Source organism: Suncus etruscus, chromosome 5 (assembly GCF_024139225.1).
Source record: "Suncus etruscus isolate mSunEtr1 chromosome 5, mSunEtr1.pri.cur, whole genome shotgun sequence".
Taxonomy (NCBI): Eukaryota; Metazoa; Chordata; class Mammalia; order Eulipotyphla; family Soricidae; genus Suncus; species Suncus etruscus.
Window position 1 is genome coordinate 18,992,672 of NC_064852.1, and position 21,442 is coordinate 19,014,113.

General features: G+C 54.2%; 1 protein-coding gene across 1 annotated transcript in view; it reads right to left on the reverse strand.

The window, feature by feature from the left end:
* Nucleotides 1-8,440: 8,440 nt before the first annotated feature.
* Nucleotides 8,441-21,442, reverse strand: part of MED27 (mediator complex subunit 27) — a 148,928-nt gene continuing 135,926 nt past the window's right edge. Inside the window, exons 7-8 of the mRNA XM_049774077.1 lie at nt 10,053-10,130; nt 8,441-8,651 (exon numbers count right to left, since the gene is read on the reverse strand). Of these exons, the coding sequence (XP_049630034.1) occupies nt 8,517-8,651; nt 10,053-10,130 (213 nt within the window). The 3' untranslated portion in view covers nt 8,441-8,516. The remainder of the gene's footprint in view (nt 8,652-10,052; nt 10,131-21,442) is intronic.

Consider the following 21,442-nt stretch of genomic DNA (forward strand, 5'->3'; position numbering starts at 1 on the left):
TCCATCCATCCATCCATCCATCCATCCATCCATCCATCCATCCATCCATCCATCCATCCACCCACCCACCCACCCATCCATCCGTCCGTCCGTCCGTCTGTCCGTCCGTCCGTCCATCCATCCATCCATCCACTCATCCATCCATCCAACTCCCCACCCTCCCTCCCACATAGTCTCACTTTCCCTCAGGAAACTGGACATCCTGTGATTCTCCTGATTCCTCATGAACCTGAGTTAGCTGCCCTGAGACTGTGGCAGGATTCAGGGACCACCCCAAAGAGAAGATTGTGGAAGTGATGTATGTGGTCCTGCCTGCTTTCTGCCAGGACCCTCCTGAGAGGGAGTGCTTGCTGCCCTGTGGGGATCACCATGAGCCACCCTTTGGTGAAGTCTCTGCTGACAGGGCCTGGTAAGCCAGAAGGAGCACCCAGTCCAGCCCAGCCTAGCTCCCCAGTGACCACATTTTCCCCTGGCTCCCCTGAGGCTCAGGAGGCAGTATGATTTCAGGACTCTGAACTCTCACATGGGGCCCAACTTTGTGGTCACCTGCTACGCAGTGGTGAGTGACTGACCCATGACTGGGTGCACCCCTGGGGGCAGGGCTTCTGCTCAGGATTAGCACAGTGATCTAGGTCCTGGGACCCCCCAAGACTACCTCTGTTGTCTGAGTACGAGAAGGAGGGTGGCATGGGGTGCAAGTCTGCACTCCGTGGCTATCTTGGGCTCAGAGGGATGAGGATCATGGTCCAAGTAAGGAAATGACAGTTTGCTGGGACTTGATGGTTTAATCAGCGGATCGATACCATTCCCGAGGCGAGGCGGGCATGGTGGCAACGGGGCTGACGATGCATGAAGGGGGGGACTGGGAGATGAAGGTGACTAGAAGCCAATGATTCTGCTGGGCCGCAAAGAGGATCTGGGAGTACTGGTGGGGGGCAAGGGGGGAGGGGCTAGCTTAGAACATGCACAGGCGGCCGCAGCTATAACAGCAGAACGTGCTCATTAAATTGCTTTTCTTGATTAAAGGCGTTTTCTGTAACCTTTAGCAGTGCTAAACGCCAGCAGACACTGAAATCGCACGGGTCTCTGAGGAGGCTGGTGGAATGAAGGTGCTAATGATCGGGGAGGAAGGAGCCAGGATGGCACTGGGGGTGGCGGGCAGGCACAGATACGATGGACACGAGGCTGGAGAACAAAACCCGCCACTTGCTGGAACTTAAATGCAGGAGGGAGGGTCGGGAGAGAGAGCACAGATGGAAGTTTACTCTAAAGAGCTGACTTCTATTATATTCTGATGCCAGGCAGGCTCCAACTCACCAAAAGGGAGAGAAATCCAGAAGAAATGTGAGTCACACAAAGAGCCTGCCATAAAAGAGCAGATGGGTTCCAGTCCCCGGGTCTCCTTCTCGGCTTCCTTCTCTGCATGATCGACCTCATGTTCCAGGAGGGCTACTGAAAGCCAGCCATCATTGTCACACCCACACTTGGGTCAGCAGCTGCAGAGAAGGAATGCGTAAAAGAAACGTACCTTTTTTCCTGCCTTTTTCTTTGGTCATCTCTTCCAAGCTGTACATAGCTAGAGGCGAGTCATTCCTTGTTGGAAAGGGCCAAGACTGAAGTCTGGTAGAGGCCTCACTTGGGTCTTGAAGGAAGGTTGGGTGTGTACCCTAGAGCGGGAAAAATGCATCTACCAAGACATTCTTCAGTCTGGGGACCCAGAAATAGGGCAGTTTGAAGGTTGCTTGCCTTGTACATGGCTAACTGGGGTTTAATTCCTGGCATCTCATAAGGTCCCCCAGGAATGATCACTGAGTGTAGAGCCAGAACTAACCCTGAGCACCGCCAGGTGTGGTCCCAAAGCACAAAAGAAACAAACGCTCACACATATACACAAACACACACATACATATACTCATGCATTCACACACCCAGACCAATACACACACACTCACTCACTCATACACTCACACTTGGAGTCAAATGTCACCATGGGCCATGACACCATGGGCCAAATGACCAGAGTCAAATGACACCATGGGCCATAGAGATGCTGCAGGGGTGAGGAGAATGGTGAGTGAGGCCAGCCCCAGGAAATGTCGGGACAGAATGACAGAGCGGCAGCATCAGAGCAGACAAATCAGGTGTGGTGATTGTAACATCTCAGCTGCTGCTGCTCCAACATTGTAAGAACAGCAAATGCTACCCAGAGCTGCCCATCCCAACTGCCCATCATGACGCACCTGGCTATAGACTCCCACACTTCAGACATGTACCCCCATTTTAAGCATGAAACTCCCATTTCATGCATGTACTCTACATCTCAGACATGGGCCTTGCATCTCAGGCATGTACCCCATATCTTAGGCATACACCTCCTATCTCAGGTATGTTCCCCATCTCAGACACTTATCCCATTACAGGCACCCTCGAGTCTTAGACACATGCTCCCCAAACCCATTTGGGGGTCCCTGATGGCAAGTCTTTGATCCAACAAGGTGACCTCACAAGACATCTGGATTGGGGCTCTCCTCTATCAGGAGGTGCCTGAATTGCCCCACAGAACTGAACCCTGACTCAGGGTACAGAACCATCATGGGGTGCTCACGGGGTGCCTGTACACTGCAGGATGAGCCAGTTAGCTAGAGGATGGGGGGGCAGTGCAGAATGGGGGAGCAGTGCAGACTAGATGAACAGTGCAGATGGGAGGCACTCCTCCTAAGCTGTGATCAGTTTTGAGGTGGGGGCAGAGGGCACCCAGTTGTCCCTCCAGCCCCTGGGACTTCCCTGTATAGAAAATCTCAGTGCTTCTCTCTAAGATCCCCCTTCTCTACTGCTTTCCAGTGTTCTGGAACTTTCTCTGGGCTGCTTCGGAGCCGGAGATGGGCAGGAGAGCAAATGAACCGTGGCCTTTTGAGGATCGTTAATTTAACCAACTACCCTTTGGAAGGGAAAGGCCAGCTCCCATTAGCTCAGGCCAGGAGGGCAGAGGCAAATATCAGAAGGGCAGGCAAGGGCGGGGGGTCAGTGGTGAAGATGGGAAGGGGAGGCTCAGGGACAAAGAGGGGTAGGGGGGCCAGGGATGAGGATGGGGGTCAGATTAAGCATGGGAGGTCAGGAATGAGAATGGGGGTCAGGGATGAAGTTGGGGATGGGGTTCAGATATGAGGATGGACTGTGGGAGCATCACTCAGCTGCTAGCTGGCATTGGACAGACATGACAGGTGGACGCAGGGAAGAGCTGATAGGAATTACACTCCAGGGTCATGCTGCCCGCAATGACGCATTTGTGATGAATGAATAAATGAGTGAATGAATGAAGCTGGAGAGCAGTTTAGACTTGTCTGGGAAAGGGGAGCAGAAAGTTGTGGCACAGAGGGACCTGCTGTGGGGGTTTGGCAGGGCTCAGTGGGTGCATAGCCCCCTACACTAGCATATGTTCCAGGGTGCAGTGTGTGGGCATCAGACACCGGTTGACATTGGGAAATGCTGAGAAACAGCCTGTGAACCAACATTTCAATACTTAAGGTTCAATAGCTCAGTGGAAGGACCATAATCACACCAAGTGGGGAAGACCATGTGACAGGAATAAAAGGACCAGAGGAAGAGTTGACTGGGACTGGGACTGGGCATAGCCCCCAGAGTCCTTAGGCCATGACCACCTGCCTCCATTCTTGCTAACAAACTGAATTGTTTGCTCTGATGAGACTGGATTTAACCCTGATCTCTGTCTGATCTCTGTTTGTTTCTGGGCCATACTTGGCAGTGCTCAGGGATTACTCCTGGCTCTGTGCTCAGATATAATTTAGGCTCAGGGTACCATATGGGATGCTGGGGATAGAAACCTGGTCAGCAACTGCAAGGCAAATGCCCTCCCTGATGTGCTAGTGCACCTGCCCCAAGCCTAGGGCCTCTTGCACAAATTGGCTTCTTTTAACGGGTGTGTGTGTGTGTGTGTGTGTGTGTGTGTGTGTGTACCTGGGGCCACAGAGATAGCATGGAGGTAAGGCATTTGCCTTTCATGCAGAAGGACGGTGGTTCAAATCCCAGCATCCCATATGGTCCCATGTGCCTGCCAGGGGCGATTTCTGAGCATAGAGCCAGGATTAACCCCTGAGTGACCCAAAAACCAAAACAAACAAACAAACAAAAAAACCAGTTACCTAGTACCCAATTTGTCCGGGGCCTCAGATGCTGGGTGCTGGGTACCCCCCATGTCTGTCTTGAGGTAGTCGGTTGCAAATCCATGAGAGGTCTCAAGGGGCAGTGTGGAACTCTGCTGCCCCCAAGAAAGAATATGTCCCCAAACTACTGTATTTGGAAGTCTCAGGGTTAGAGAAGAGCTTGAAAAACAAAGTCAGTTACAGGGCTGAAGAGATAAGATAGTGGGGAAGGGCATTTGCCTTGCACGTGGCTGACCTGGGTTCAATCTCCGGCATCCCATATGGTCCCCCACACCCTCCAAGGACCACAGGGAGTGATTCCTGACTGCAGAGTCAAGTGTTGTTGCATTTAATAATTAATAATGGTGGTGGATGGAGAGGGATGGATGCCTCGGCCACGTGGCTTCATCCCTCATCAACCGGCGGGTCTGGGGTCCAAGAAAGCGACGGGTATTGAACTCACTCACAGGCAGGCATCAGGAAGCATCAGCTTTATTCATACCCTATCCACCACATGTGTGTGGCCTACATCATAACCTTTCAAGCACAGCCATTCTTAGCTACCCTGCATCTTAATTCCTTTCAGCCATCTTTCCTTTCACCTCCATGCTGGCCAAAGACCAGAAGCACGAGAGAGCCAGCCAAAAGCCCTAATCCCCTCTGGTCCATACCTTATCTACCTTTTCCAAGAGCCCTCCCAGGAATGGGCGGGGTCTTGCAGGTAAGGTCAAATTACCTAGGGAGAAAGGGTGGGAGATGAGGCTTCAAAGTGTAATTCCTGAGCACTGCTAGATGTGGCCCTCTTCCTCCAAAAAGCAGGGTTACAAGGGTCAGGAGAGATAGCACAGTGGGTAGGGCACTTGACTTGCATGTAGATAGAACCCAGGTTCTATCCCTGGCATCTCAAATGGTCCCCTGAGCCTGCCAGGAGTGATTCCGGAGTGCAGAGCCAGTCAGTTGTGGCCTAAAACAAAACAAAACAAAACAAAAAGCAGGCTACAAATAGAGTAAATTAGAAGTCTATTTTCCCCCTCTAAAATTGCATGCATATCCATCTCCAGGAAGGTGAGGAGATGCCCACGGCATGGTCTGTGCTAATTTTCACTCCTGGGAATTTGGGATCCGTGGCTTTGCTGAGCCACAACAGCTCATTTCCTGGAGGAGCAGGTGTTTTCCTTCTGTCATCAAAGAAGCAGAGCCTGATGGGGAGTAGATGAGACTGGGGGTGAGGGTTGAGAAGTAACATTCCCAGGTGAGAGCTCATCTGGGCCTGTCTGCTCTGGAGTCCCAAGGCCCACACGGCCTGGTAGAGAGTTCTGCAAAGAGTGACTTTCTGGGGTGCATGGGGCAGAGAATCAGATGAGCTTTGGGTCCCACCCAAGGTTCCTCCAGGGTGATGCCTCTTCATGTCAACAGTCATGGCCTGTGGCTTCCACACTTGTCCAAGGTGGGAGTCGGATTCACTGAGTTCTGGAGGCAGGAGGAGAGCATAGCGGATACACAGCTCTAGGTGACATTGCAAACTCAGCGCAGAGACAGGGATGTAGCTGGTCTGGGGTTCCTGACCATCCCCTGATGCCTGGCTGAGGCCTTACCTGGGGAACGTCCTGGGACCTTGCAGGTTTGTCTCTCTGCACCATAATTATAGGAGCAACAAGTCTGCAATGTGCAAGGTACTTTGGGAGCACTTTCTCAAAGTGCTTTTCCATCAGGGGATGTGTGGAGGAGTGGCGGAAAGCACTGGGTATCCCTGATGGAGCTGGGCTGCCTGAGGCAGTGCACTGGATCATGGCAGGCTTACCATGCACCCAGGAGCACTTCTGATGAGACATAGGTGACCGCTGTCCCCTGACCAGCCCAGTGACAGCAGGTGGGAGACAGGGCCTCGGAATGTGAATGGCACCTCTTCCCTGAGGAGCTTGAGAAATCTGGTGGCTGGAGCTGCCATGCAGCCCCCCCCAAACTCCCTCCTTGTGAAGTGACCTTCAAGGACTCCCGATTTAGCATCCGGCCCCCAGCTGCCTCTTGGGGTGCCATGGAGAGTTTTCGCCTTTGCACAAAGCCCAGTTCTCCCGCCCGCCACGGCTGGGGGAGGGAAGTGTAAAGACTCTCGAGTACCAAAAGGCACGTCCCAATTTAGCGCACAGTCTGGACCATTTCAGAGGCCTCATGACTGCGCCTGGCCACTTCTGGGGGCTGAGCAGGAACCTGCCCGTGGCAAGAAGGTAAGAAGGCCCATGGCCTGGCAACAGGGGCTCCTGCTGAGGCAGTTTGTGGGGGTCCGGGCACCCTTGGAATGGAAGGCTGTGAACTGAGGCCCCTCCACTGTCCAGGGCTCTGTTTTATTCCCATGAGGCCTCACTCCAGCAGGGAAAGCAGAGTGAGCAGGGAAGTGGGTGCACAGGGGGGTCTCAAACAGGGGATGGTTTTGGAAACTGAGACCGTGCTCATGGCTCATCTGCTGGCGATCCTCAGCCCCACCAGAGGCTGGCTGGTCCAGCCTTGCTCCCCATCATCCCTCGTTGGCAGAGCTAAACGGAGCTGCTCCTCACTCTCCAGACACACCCCATGCAGCCTTTGGGTTTCTCCTTGCCCACTAGGCTGCATCTGGGCATTTGCACCCCCTGTGGCTGGAGATGGGCACCACTCACTAAATTGAGTCACTCAGTTCTTAGCAGGCTCTGTTGGCCCAGGGTTCAAAACACTGCAGGGTGGAGCACCCAGATGGGCTGTTTCCTTAGGTTTAGCTGGGACCCAAACCTGTCACCCCTCACAGGTGGATGCTTACTGTCCTCCACTGTCCTGTGTGGCTACCAAGAGCACCTGCCTGGCATGATACAGAGTCCATGCTGGTGTCCCTTACCCCCTCCCACAAAGGACCACCTGCAAGCTACCAGTATCTTAGCAGATGTGTTTTGAGAGTCTGTGGCCTTGCAAAGCAACAGGCAGGAACCCCAGAGCCCAGAAAGACAAGGCAGGTGCCCCAGACCAGCTGCCATCTTGGAATAGAATGTTTCCAGCACTCCATCCCATAGCTGGAAACCTCAGGACAGGAGAAACCCAGTTCTGGAGCCAAGATGGAGAGGGACTGAGCCCAGCTGGGTGCCCTTATAGCCCTGCTCCTGCTCTCAAGCCCCCGGAAGAAGTAGGGCCCACTGGAACACCTGAGTCCCTGAGCCTGGCAGAAAGTACTGCAAAGAGTGACTTTCTGGGGTGCATGGGCAATGGGTCAGATGAGCTCTGGGTCTCACCCAAGGTTCTCCCAGGGTGGTGCCTCTTCGTGTCAGCGGTCCCCGCCTGTGGCTTCCATGCAGTCCAAGGTGGGAGTTGGAGTTGGATTCACTGAATTCTTCTGGAGGCAGAAGGAGAGAGAGCACATGGGATGGGATGAGTCAGTGTGTGAAGAAGGGAGAGTCAGCAGCACAAGGAGGAGAATAGGGGCGGAGTCACTAGGTATAGGAAGGATGGAGTCAGCAGCACTGGGGGTGGGGGGAATGGGGCGGAGGCATCACCTGTGGAAGGGAGGGGCCACTACGTGAAGGCGGAGTCAGCAAGTGTACTTGGCCAAGGTGGGTTGGAGCCCTCACAACACAGCAGACGGGAGGAGTCACTGGGTACAGCTGGTGTCACAGAGTACATTGGGGAGTAGAGTTGATGGAGCTGGTGGAACCACAGGCCTCTCAGACCTGCCAGTTCTGGAGGGGGTCTCTCCCACCCATCTATACCCACCGTCCCCATAACACACCCACCATGGCCCTCTACCCCTGCAGGCTGTGCCAATGCTCAAGGAAGACTCCAATGCTCTTTTCCCAGTAAAATAACCCATTCTGGGGCCGGAGGCACAGTGCAGTACGAAGGGCACTTCTCTGGCTGATCCAGTTTCTATCCCTGGCATCCTAGTACATTGACATCCCATATGGTCCCTGAAGCCTGCCAGGAGTAATCCTGGAGCACAGACCAGGAGTAAAAATTGTGATTATTAGCATCTAAGCACTGCTGGGTGTGTCCCCCTAAAAAAACCAATTCATTTCCCCAAGCCACTGAATGAGGCCTGAGGTAGGGTATGTCATGGATGCTATTATCTCTCCTGAAAGCAAGAACTAGACACTTCTCACAAGAATAACTTTATTCAAAAACATGTTCCCAACCCCAATAAGTCTGTCTGTCTGATAGCCAAGAAGGGCCATTCTCCAAAAAGTCCAGATATGTCTGTAGAAAAAGGCCAGCGCTGGAGACCAGCCTCATTTGCACAGTCCCTGCACAGGGAGGTCTGTGGGTTCACAGGTGCTGGATAGAGGATCCATGGCAGCTGGGCTCTGCGGGTCATTTCAGCTGGACGGAGACGGAGACACCACGTCACTGACGGCAGGTGTCGTGGAAGGCTTCAAGGGTGCGGAAGTCCCTCCACGTGGGGGGCAGGCCGTCCTGGAGGAACTTCCCACAGCGCTGGCATGGGGTCTGGAAGAGCTTGATGTAGCTTCGAAGCCAGGTCTGGAGAGAAAAGAGAAAAAGGGAGGTGTGGGGCGGGGGTTCCTGGAGGAAGGTGAGGGCTTCATTTCTGAACCATCAGCACTGCCCCTCTTCCCTCACCTCTGGCTGCAGATTTAGTCAGGCCAAGGGCAGTGGGACTCCCGCTAATCTCATTCCCAGGGGCCCGCATAGTCTGGGGCCACTGAGTAACATAATAAGCGGGAGGCATGCCCAGGGCGGGGGATGGGGGTCAGGGTCTAGGCGTCATACATAAGAATGAGGTGCGGAGGCGCACGTGACAGGTTTCACAGGCTCAAGGAGAGATGCCATGTGAAAGCTGCTCATAAACTAGTTTCCGAGCCCTAGAGGCAAGCGGGCTCTGGGGGTGCACATTAATCCCGTCACCACACACTCTTGGGAGAGGCTGGCAAGTGCGGAGACAAACCACCTCCATTAGATGGTGATGCTCCCCCCACCCCCCCAGGGGTAAGATATTTTGGGCTGGAGATAAGTGAATGCTCCACACCCTGCCTGGCTCCAAGCTGTGACCGGGAGCAGCTCTGGACTTGTAACTGCCAGCTGAGGGTGGGCACCGCTGACTTGATTATCACCCCTGAAACTGAGCATATTCCTGGGAAATTTCTGGCTTTTCTTTTTCTTTTTTGGGGTGAGGGGTCACACTACACAGTTCAGGACTTACTCCCGGCTCTGTGTACAGGGATCATTCCTAGTGGCGCTCGGGGGACCCTATGGAATGCTGAGAATCGAACCTGGCTGGCAGCGTGCAAAGTAAGTACCCTCCCTGCTGTCCTAGCACTTTGGCCCCACAAACTGGCTTTTAAACCTGACCGATGGCCAAGGTCTGGGGTGGCACTGGCAGGTAAAGGTCCCACAATGATGACAAGAGTACGGAGGCAGTGCTGGATACCATCATGGCCTGGGTGCTCCTATGTTGGAGACACCTGGGCAACAGGCCCTGAGCACTGGCCATTGGGTGGTTGCAGAGGGTGGGGTGGAACCCCGACTTGTTATGTGTGAGGATTCCTCAGCTCCACTTCAAGCCACCACAGTGGCCTAGTGAAAGCTTATGACACCCGGACATTCCACAAGGGCTGGTCTCGAGCTCTGGGGTCCTGGAGGGCTTGCTCCCCATCCTGGGAGCCACTTGAGAGTCAGTTGGAAAGTCTAAGGATTGTGCAGGGGTTCAGGGCACACACACTACCTGCAGGGCATCAGATCCGTGCCCAGTCCCAAATATGCTGGGTCCACACGGGCCCTGCAGACAGAACCCAGTGTTGTGGGGCTGAAGGAAGGAGTGAGCGGGTGTGGAGTGTCTGTTGAAGAGGGTGCTGCTTGGCAGGTCCCTTTCTGAGAGGGCCCTGCACCCGGCTGGGACCCACCCAGGCCCAAGGAGAGGCTCACCATGAAGGAGCGGACCACAACGTCGGGCATCTGTGGGAGCTGGTAATGCAGCAGAGCTGTGGTGGCATGGTCAGTGACCTGTGGCAAGGGAAAGGCAGGTCAGAGGGCACCCAAGAGGAGAGACAGCAGGAACTGCAGTCCAGTGTGTGTGTGTGTGTGTGTGTGTGTGTGTGTGTGTGTGTGTGTGTGTGTGCGAGCATGCATGTGCATGATTCTGTTATCTGTGTAGACACAGGAACATAGGCTCTCGGGGAACCAGAACCAGAGTAAGGAACATTCCAGGACCATCCCGATAGGCTAGAGTGCCCCCAGGAGGGTTTGCCGGAGGGGGAGCACTCTGGGGATAAGGAGGAAGGACAGCCCCGAGGTTGTCATCTCTCTGAGGTCCTTCCAGGCCCCTCATGCTTTGGGATCTATGGCTGCTCATTTCCCATAATTTGGTGCCATGGCCACCACTCCAGGAGGGGAATCCAGCTGGCCCCGCACATGTCTGGGTGCCTCCATCAGCAGGCACGGTGGAGTCCCATCAAAGTCTGAGTGCAGAGCTAGAGCTCAGGGTTTATCTGACTTGTCTTCACCAGGAATTCCTGGCACTATCCAGGTGGGTCAAAAACCCCGGAGGAAACAGGAATCCAGTGACTGAGAACAAACATGGGCTGATCCTGAGGACACCCCTGGAATCACAACCAAACCCCAACCCCCCACCCTGGGGGATGTTATGGGCCTTGGTAGCTATGGGGCAAACAGGCCAGTTGGGCCACGGCCCACCTGGTTGGCAAAGGATGATCCAGAAACAGGTCCAGCTTTGTATACCCAAGGTCAGAGGTCAGGATACAGAACACTGCCTCAGTTTCCCTGAATGACAGTGAGGACTGCCAGGGTACTTGTTTCCTCCTGGCCTGCCTGGATTCCTGTGGAGCAACAGCTTTGGCCCTGGCAGCTGCAGTGTCCCACCTACAGCAGGGATGAAGAAAGGGACAGAAATTGCCTCCCATCATGCACTATCCCAGTGACTCAGAGAAAAGTGTTTGATCCTGCAGGTCCAAGACAACCCTATTTCCAGCATTTCTGACTGACTGACAGGCAGGCAGGCAGTCCCTTAAGGCAAGCAATGCTCTTATGTTTTTTATTTTTTTGCGGGGGGGGAGGGGGTGTTGTCACTATACCGGCAGCACTCAGGTTACTCCTGGTTCTGAGCTCAAAAATCACTCCTGGAAGGCTCGGGCACCATATGGAATGCTGGTGATTAAACCTGGTCGGCCACATGCAAGACAAACACCCTACGAGCTGTGCTATGCTCCAACTCTGCAAAGTTTATTTAAATTCGTGAGGTTGACTGGCAGCAGTGGGCTCAAGCTCGGTCCCCTGGCCCCACGTGGGGTCTGGGAAACAGGCTGCCTCCTTTCCAGCAGAGGACCTCCTTCCCTTTGGAAGGCAGCACTTTTCCTTTCCATGACTTCCATGAATAGCTGATGGTGAAACTTCCAGTTACTCTGCCCAAGCCCAACCACCTGCCAACTGTTTTCTGGACTTGAAGCAGACCTGGTGGCCCTCACATCTGGTGCCTCACCTGGTGCCCCTCTACCTGGGCTAGCCCATCCCAGACTCCAGACCCACCCCCGGGTTCTCTCTACCTGGCACAGTGAAGGTTGCAGACAGAACATGCTCACCTGGGGAGGCTCCTGCACCCCATGAACCCCAAGTTCAGGCCCCATGTGAGAGCCCTTTACTAGCCTCTCTCTGTGGATATGGGAATTTCTGGCCTGTTGAGGAGGTGGCCTATCCCTTGGGGCCCCAAGAAGGGCTGGAGCAATAGCACAGTGTGGTAAGGCTTTTGTTTTGCACACGGCTGGGCTGACCTGGATTCAATTCTCAACATCTGAGCCTTCCAGGAGTAATTTCAGAGCACAGAACCAGGAGTAACCCTGAGCACCACTGGGTGTGGCCCCCAAACAATAAAAGGAAACCCAACCCAAACCAGAACAACCCAAAGGCCCCGCAAGATGTCTCTCCCTTACTGCTAAATGGTAGGTGTTTGCCATTCCCACCTTAGGAGACCTGGGGGCCTTCGAGTCTGTCCAAGCACTCGGGCCTCGGGACCTTTTGTTCTGTGCTTTTCAACAACAAGCTGTTTTGCTGCTCAGCCTCGAAGGGGCTTCAGGTCCCACCATTGACTAATCTCCCCAGACACTCCAGCACCACCAGGCCAGCCCCCATTAGACAGCGAAGCTAATGAGATGCCGCTGGGAGATAAAAGCTGCCTACTGCAGGGGGCCCAGACACTAATGCTGGGAGAAAAAGGGAGGGATCTCCAGGTCTGCAAAGAGCCAGGGAGAGAGATCAAAGCAGTTGGAGACCCCGAGAAGACAGAAGACGAACAAGGAACCTGAGATGGAGCTGCAGAGAGGGGTGGGAAGCACCAAGCTTTCCCCCCCCCACCCCCGCACCAAGAGCTGTAGGAAGAAGCTCTGGCTTAAATTGGGGTGCATGCCCGGCCCTGCCAGGGTTCCGTGGGGCAAGTTCTACACCCAGTGGCTTTACCTCAAAAACTTTCCTTTCTATTCTTCCTCTGAGCCCCCCGAATATAAGGACAGGGACGAGAAGCTGGGCTGAGCTAGAGAAAAGCATCTTTCAGGAGCCCTTGAAGCAGCTGCCACTCAGTGCTGGAGCAGAGGTGCCAGTCACAGCGTTCCCCCGTGCCTTGCCAGATTGTGTGCCAGGAGCTCCTGACACCCTTCCCAGGAGTGGGGAGCAGGGGGGCACTGGGGAGCACGTGCTATAGAAGTCGAGCCACATGTGTGGTATGTATGTGTGTGTGCTTGAGTGTGTGTGTGAGTGTGTGTGTGTGAATGGGGAACCAGGCCATAGGACACCTGGATTTGGAGTTTAGCCCGTCACTCATACATAGCCCGAACCTCCCCATGGATCCAGCTGCACAGGCCATGCTAAGATGGCCAGTGACTCACCCCTGGCCACAATTCACTGTTCACCTTGCTCTACCCCAAAGGTCCTAGTGATGGAGCTGGGCTGCTGTGTCCAGCTTGCAGGGAACCTGACGGGAAAGGAGAGTGTGGGGTGATCGGCTTGGTCCCATGTTTTCTGAGGTGCACCCAATTCTCAGCATTCTCTGCTGCATTGAAGGCAACTGTGTGAATAGGGCAGGACACTGGCCTCAGAGCCCAACTCTCACCCTCTGTTGGTGCTCATGGCAGGTGCAGGGAGAAATAAGGGGTGAAGCTGGGAGAGCCTTGTCCACCTCTCTAGGCTGTGCTCTATACTGGGGAACAGGGGTGATAGGCAGGGAGGGGATGTACTTGGGGGCCAGCATCTCCATGTGGAAGAAAGAGCAGGGAGTGGTCACTGAGCTGCCTGCAAAGGGTCGGGACACAAAGGCACAACTCTTTCAGAGACCCTGGGGTCGCAGAGGTTATTCTGCCCACCCTGTGAAGGCACGGGGTGAGGCCTGTGAGAAAAGAACCTGAAGAGGCCCCAGTTAAAGCCAGAGGGGAGAGAGGCAGGACCTGGGAGATGTCAGCAGCCAGGTGCCACCACTTTCCACCAGCAGGGGGCAGGAGTGCGTCCCTTCTTGAGGCCAGAGAGGCACTCTTAGGGGCTCTTCCTTCCATGGCTTCCATTATCTCTGGGCACAGCCACTAAGTCGGGGGAGCCAGGGCCTTGGTCTCTCCCTCATCTGCCCCACAAGATCACAGAACAAGAGGAGTTAAGGTGGAGTGAGCTTAGAAGCTGCTAGTTTGAGGGAGGCCTGGTGGTGGTGGTGGTGGTGGTGGTGAGGCATGAGGCAAGTTCAGGGTTGCACTTCCTGAGAACCTCCTTTTTGTGCTGTGACCGAGAGGGGCCAGTGGGGTCTCAGCTTACAGTGTTGTACAAAAAAATCAGACAGTCATGGAAAAAGTGTATTTTTGGCCAGGGGTTATTGAACAGCTTTTGGGATCTTACTGAACCAGCAAGTGTCTTTCTTTCTGCGGCTTTCCCTGCCACTTCTATTAGCCAGAGTTTAACATAAATCACCAGGGTTATTAAGGGTACCTGTGCTAATTACCTTAGAAGAAGTAAAAGGAAAAAGTAAAGTGATATTAAAGGTGTGCAACAAGAGGTGAAACAGGGCTGCCAGGCCTCAGGTTTCCTAGAGGACGTGGAGCCCCTCACTACCTGGAGCTTGTGTTCCCTGCATATCTCCATGCTCACCTTGGCAGACCTTTACCTGTACTCTCTGCCCACCCAGGGGCCTCTTCAAGTCCAAGACAAGTTCTGGGTTTCGGGGTACCCATTGGCCCCAAGCTCAGCAAAGTCAACCAACACTGACTTCCGGGCACAAAGAGATAAAAGAGACTCATAGGGTGTGGCATATAGGTAGACAAGCCATGGATCGTGGAGGAAGGTCTTTTAGGAGCCAAGTAGACTCTGAGTGGTGTGTCAAAGCCTGAGTGCCCACCGTGGGAAGAATATGGAGTGTGGGGGCCAGAGCGGTGGCATCTGCCTTGCCCATACTAGCCTAGGACGGACGGCAGTTCGATCCCCTGGTGTCCTATATGGTCTCCCAAGCCAAGAGTGATTTCTGAGCGCATAGCCAGGAGTAACCCCTGAGCGTCACCGAATATGGCTAAAAAAAATGCCAAAAAAAAAAAAATAGAGTATGGCTGTTCCTGGCAGCTCTAGATCCTGGGGCCCTGGGTCTGATCTGGAGTGGCTGGAGCTGATGTGGCATGGGGTAGGGAGGAAGGCGGCTGTGGCCTAGAGAGGAAACAAATGTGGTCTCTGAGCTGTACTCTGGAAGAGCTTCACCCTTTGGAGGGATGAGGGACCTTCAGAGATGGCCAGTCCTTCCTTTTCTGCTGGCAGCTGCTTGCACAGACTCTAGGGGGCTCTCAACCTGCAGGAAACACTGTATGGAGGGAGGCAGGTGCAGCCCCATTCTGGCCTTCAGAGGTCCAGTCCAGGGTCTGGCGCTTGGCTACAAAGTGCTGAAGGGAGCTGGTACTGAAGCCCTCATCAAGGAGTTTGGTTTGGGAGTTTCCTCTTTGGAGTGTAGGGCAGGGGTTGGTGATGGTTACTTGGATTCAGCACTTGTCTTGTGTGCAGCTAAGCTTGGTTCCACACCCAGCACTGTGTAAAGTCCCCTGCATCCTGCCAGGAGTAAGTCACCCCTGAGCACAGCCGAGATAACCTCCCCCAAATAAAGTGCAGCACTACAGAGACCAGATCAGCATCTCAAGGTGGCCACTGCCATTCCTGAGGACCTGGTTTCAGACGCCCCAATTTTTCTGGCCACTCCTGACCAGTCCCACCTGTTCAGCTCAGCCAGCCACATGGCTTGAGTCCGGGGGCAGAAGCGCTCAGAGGTGGCTGGAGTGAGGCCCCCTTTCCTGTCTCTGGGATTAGGGGGCAGGTTGATGGTGGGGGTGTGGGGAGTGGAGCTGGGGGAGACAGGGCAGGGTGGGGCTGAGACAGCACAGAGGCCCCGAGGAGGGGATCCAGGCCCTTCGTTCAGGGGAGAGAACCATGCTCCGAGCTGCCACTCCTGAAATGTCAGATTGTGGCTGGCCGCCAGGAGAGTCACCCAGAGCTCTGAGACCTGCCCACTTGGTGTGATGTTCTTTTCTGCAGAACAGCCTGGAAGTGAGCAGGGCACATCAAGGACATCTGGGCCCCACAAAAATCCAGGCAATACCACCCACCTACCTCCCCAGCACAGCCGAGAGCCGAGGATACAAACAGGAGCCCTGTGTGCAGAGCGCAGTCTCTGCTGGGCAGAAAGAAGGGTACATGGGGGACGGGGCCAACAGCCCTCTCGGGACAGGAGGGGCTGTGCCAGGGGCAGCATCATTAAGCTGGGGCTGCCCAAGGAGCTCTGTAGGTTGGGGAGGGGGTGCAAGGGCCTTGCTCTCCTACAGCACATGTTTAGGCAGGAGACAGGGAGCGGTGCCCAGGAAAGGCAAAGCTTGGGGGATGCTGGCGGGAGGCCTGAGTCTGCCGACACATATCCCAAAGGCCCAGAGCTTGAACCAGTGCAAACCCAGCTAGGGAGAAGCCACACCCACTGCAGAAAAACCACGCCCCACCAATGAGTCTTGCTCAGGCCACGCCCCTGCCCCTGTGAGGCCCATCCAAGGAATAATCATGCCGGAGCCCCAGCCATGGCCCCAGCCACGCTCAGCGCAGGCAGACAAAACAGCAAAACTCTGGCTTTGTTCTGTTCTGCAAAAGGCAGCACCATGTGAGGCTGCTGTGTCCTTATCCCAGTGAAATGACTGGAGCTGGCAAGTGCCACACAGCTCTACTGAAGACTGGCATCTGCAGTGGGCTCCTCCGAGGATGGAAAGATGCAGGGGTTGGGGAGCTGACTATGGGAGTCTCCCGGTGACCACGTTTGCCCCAGGAGCTGCAGCGCCACCCTTACACCTTCAGAGTGAAGGTCCAACTTTCAATCTGGGCCCCCTTTCCTGGCTGGCCACATAGAGGGGCCCCCTCTGAGCTTGGGCACCCTCACACCAGTTGTGGGAGTAGATGCAGATTAGAACCCCCATTCTATAGGAGAGGAAAAGGGGGGTCATAGGGCTTCAGAAGGGAGGCAGTGATGGAAGACGGGTGGGCCCCCCCAGACAGTTGCTGGTCCTGACCTAGGTCTACGTGGCCAGAAGGACATGCAAGCTGGCCACAAGCCAGTGGGACAGTAGAGTAGGGACAGGAGACATAGCCCCCTATACCCGCTGGGATTTGGAAGGAGCAGGGAGGCAGGACCGTCCCCGCCCTTGGGGGACATTTGGTGTCTGCCACAGCTCTGTGTCCTGAAGTTTATTGAGACTTGGTGAGCATCCCATGTTCAAGTCTGACCCCAATCGAGTGTGAGTATGAGTGAGTGGCCAAGTAAGCAACTGAGTCAGAGTGAATGAACAGATACATGAATGGATGAGTAAGTAAATGAACAAGGGAGTGGGTAAGTTAAGGAATAAGTGGACAAAGGAAGATGTGAAAGCACAAATGCCTAAGGAAGTGAGTGAATGAGAGCTGATGTGAGCAAATGGATGGATGAGTGTATGCAGAAAATGTGGCAAACACTTGCCCGGCCAGCCCCAACCCCCAGCTGGGTTCCTGGGCCCAGACCCAAGGCTTCTTCTGGAGGTCTGGAGGGAGCCTAAGCATAGCTGTACTTTTTTATTTTTGGTCCCAGAGCTGTACTACTGGGGCTGTTTAGGCCTTCTCTGCCTGGTGAAGGCCTTGGTGGAGTGACCCAGGTCCCTCATTCGCTGACTGCGGGAGGGGGTTGCTGGTGCTGCCAAGCTAGAGGGTCCTAAGCAGCCTCGTGTTCACCATGGACAGGGCAAAAGCGTGCGGCTCTGCAATGAGCTAAATGATGGATACAGAGGCCGCCCCCGCCGAGTCTAAATGTCAGAGATACACGGACGCGGGAAACCTTTGCTGGCCCTTTATGCTCCTGCCCTTTCGGGAGGACCCCCCGTTTCTGAGGGGCATTCTCTGAGGCGGCGCTGCAGGATACAGGCTGGTGCTGAACAGCTGGCCACCTGAGGACCCAGCAACAAGCCCTGCTGCCAGCTGTCCCTGTACTGGGCCTGGCTGCCCTGTGGGTGGGGTTTTAAGAGGGGGAGAGGCCATGCTGACAGCCGCCTGCAACCCACAAAAGGCAGTGCGGGGGCTTTCGGCGGTCCATGGGCTGGCGCGCACCCCTGACCTGCGTGGTCATTCTCCTCTGTGCTCTGGACATTGTCTTCCAGAGATAAAGGGCCCATGTGCCCACCCCATGTCCCTCGGCCCTGCCACACTGAAGCTGTGACCATCTTTGCAGGCAGGGACCCCCTACCCCTGCCTGCCCAAACAAAGCACAGAAACTGTAGCTGCACAATTGAGAGGTGCAGAAAGGCAGCCGTGAGGGTCAGTGTCAGCAGGGAAAGGCTGAGTGCTGATGCCAGCAATGCCAGGCAGTGAGGAGGAGGGCACCACAGGAGCATCCTGTGAGTACCCTATTCTGCCTGACCTGTCCCTTCCCAGGAAAGCCTGATGCCCCCTAGATTATATTTCTTGCCTCTTGAGGTGCACATGTGCTTGGGGTCCCCTCTGACTTCTCTGCTGCTCACTAGCCCTCCCTCGGTCCTGGAAGGTAGCCTGGCCTGGAGGGAAGGCTTAGCACAGGGCTCTCAGACCACGTTGTGCTGGGAAATGCTACAAGCAACCTCCATCAGGAGGCCCCAAGTTTTTAGTGAGTGGATGGGAAAAATAAAATAGAATTCTGAGAAATCACTGCCACCGAGACGCCGAGTTGAAAAAATGGCGCCACAAGAAAGGGCCTTTCAGGCAGAGAGAGTCTGGGCCCAGGCAAGGGCGTTGGGGTTACAGGGAGTCCAGCCTATGGCCGGTGCCTGTCACGGTCCCCACCACACATTCTTCTCCCCTCCTGCCCTCTTCCCTCAAACCTGATGTCTCAAAGCAAGCCTGATTATAAAAACCAAACCCTCATTGCTTGGCCCTTTATTGTCAGCTTTACTGAGGTCAGGTGATGTCAGTTTTCCAATGTGAGAGTATTATTCGTCCAGGAAATTTCTAGTTGGTTCTTGAACTTTGACAAGGTCATGCCAGGCTAAGGACCCTCGGATTCTCCGGCCCTTTGTTCTTATCACATCATGCCACCACCTGGCCTGAGATGGGGGCTCTTCTCTTAAGCATTAGGGGTTACTACCAGAGGGCAAGTTCCCAGAGTGGAAACACAGGATGAGCAGGCAGAAGTGACTGGAGGTGGCTTGGGGGTATGCACAGAAACCTCAGGAAACCCCTTGGCAGGGGGATGATCCCCCCCCCAAGCTGCTTCCATTGTCACAGCCACAAACCACCAGGCAGGGCTGGACACGGACTATTATCAGCCGATCCACGCTGCTTCCTTCGCGGGTGTCTGGAGTTTTGACAAAATACAAAGACTGCCTGGCGAGTTATTTTTAGGGCAAGGCAGAATAAAAATAAACCTCTCCAAATCTATGCTTCACCAAATCAGTGTTTCACACATTTTTACACATCTTACAACTTCCTAATAAATTCTGCGCTTGCATTCAAAAATACTTAATACTCCAGTGCATTCTGTGTCCACACACATAAACACACAAATACACACACGCACGTGCACGCATGAAGCTCCTCTCCCACTGAGATTCTTCATACTGAATGGTAAAAGAATTGTCAATGCGGGGCCGGAGAGATAGCATGGAGGTAAGGCATTTGCCTTGCATGCAGAAGGTCGGTTGTTTGAATTCCGGCATCCCATATGGTCCCTTGAGCCTGCCAGGAGCGATTTCTGAACATAGAGCCAGGAGAAACCCCTGAGCGCTGCCGGGTGAGACCCAAAAACCAAAAAAAAAAAAAGAATTGTCAATGCATGGTCCAGCTCACAACCTGGTTCCAGCATGTCCCAAGTTCATCTAAAACCTTTTATGAGGGATAGAAGATAAACAGGTAGTCTGGGAGCAAACACAGTTGTCATGTTCTTCAACTACTAGAGAAAAACAAGAAACACGCCAGAGTGCTGTTGTGCGCTTGCTTTGCAAGCGCCAAACCTAAGTTTGATCCACTACACATGGTCCTGAGCATTACTAGAGCCCTGAGCAAAGCCAGGAGTAGTCATCCCCAAACTAAGCAAAAAAACAAGATTTCAACAACAACAAACTGGACTCTCTGCACAGTAAAAATAAAGGAGAAAACTTTTTTTCAACTTCTTCAAGAGTCTGCTAGAATACAGAGAGGCCCAGGTCTTGGGCATGGAGTTGGGGACTGTGTTTGGAGCTGAGCGGTGCTGGGATGTGGCCCGTGGCTCAGAGGCACCAGGGCAGGCTGGGGCAGGGTTTCCGCTCTGTGCATCCAGGGCACTCAGCTAGTACAGGAGTCAGAGGGGTTTTGGGGGCCTTTTTTGGGGGCAAACCTACAGTTCTGGGTGAGTTCAGGGCCACAGGGGGAGGGCATGCCAAGGGTCAAGTCTTCCCACAACTTATGGCACCCCTTGCTCAGCTCAGTCTCGTGTGAATTCAACTCCTGACCAGATGTGAACTGGGGGGGGGGGCAAGCTTGAGAGGGGGTATCTCCTGTCTTATACACCTGGGAAGTGCTTGGGAGAGCCAGTGTCTGGGTTCAGATAGGTTAAAGAGAAAAGGGAGGGAGAGGAGACACACACACATACAATACACACACACACACACATTTAGTCATGTGCACACATGTGATACACACACATACAAATACACACACAAATGCACACACATTCAGGCTTCTGCAGAGTGCGGAGAGCTGAGTCTATAGCCCAGCTCAGTTATGGTTCTATGCTGCCACCTGTCCTCTTAAAACTGCCCTTCAAGCACTCCGAGGCCATCCAGGTCCACTCAATGCCTGGGCCCATGGGAGGGCTGGGACCAAGTGGTCTCTCTGACATTCTCCTGCTGTTCCTGGAGGGGCTTGTGGCCAGTCTGGCTGTGAGTGAGAATTACTCACTTTCTACCCACATGGTCAAGCCTTGCCTGCCTACGGAGGGTGCCCACTACATGGACAGTGTCATGAGATCTCTGGGCTCCTTTGAGTAGAGGCTGCAGATGGGTACATGCTCTGTATCTCTCTTCACCTGCTGGATCCTGCCTGGAAGGGCGGGGCTGTGGAGGGGCTGTGTGTAGGTGCCAAGAAGTTTGGGGCTGTTCCTCCTGGGGCCATGTCTCCTCTCTGGGTCTTTCCTGACAAGAAAAGCCCACCCACAGGTTCCAGCTCCTACACCCCTGGCCAGAGCCTGAGATGGGGCCCCTCAGCTGGCCTCAAAGTCACATTCCTCCAGCACCAGGTGCTTCCGTGTATAAGGGTAATACCCAGCTATCAACCCCAAATAAAAGTTTTCCCAGGACTTCCCTGGTAACTTCTTTTGATATGTAAAAGCCCACCTGGATAACTAGACCTTCCCCCTCTGAATCTGGGAAATTGGTTCTAGCTTTGGGCTCAGAGACAGAGAGCACAGAGATGAGAGGCCACGAGGAAAAAGCAGACTAATTCCAATTAATCTTTTTTTTTTGGGTTTTTAGGCCACATCCGTTTGATGCTCAGGGGTTACTCCTGGCTACGCGCTCAGAAATTGCCCCTGGCTTGGGGGGACCATATGGGACACAGGGGGAATCAAACCGAGGTCCTTTCCTTGGCTAGCGCTTGCAAGGCAGACACCTTAACTCTAGCACCACCTTGCCGGCCCCGCAATTAATCTTTTGACTGACTTGGTATTATTTCTCTGCTGTACTCTGCTTCTTCAGACACGTCTGCCTAAGGGGTTAAAAACACGGTGCTTGGGGCGATCTCACCACTTGTGGATTTTTATTTTTATTTTACACCCTGGGCCCCAGGGTGCC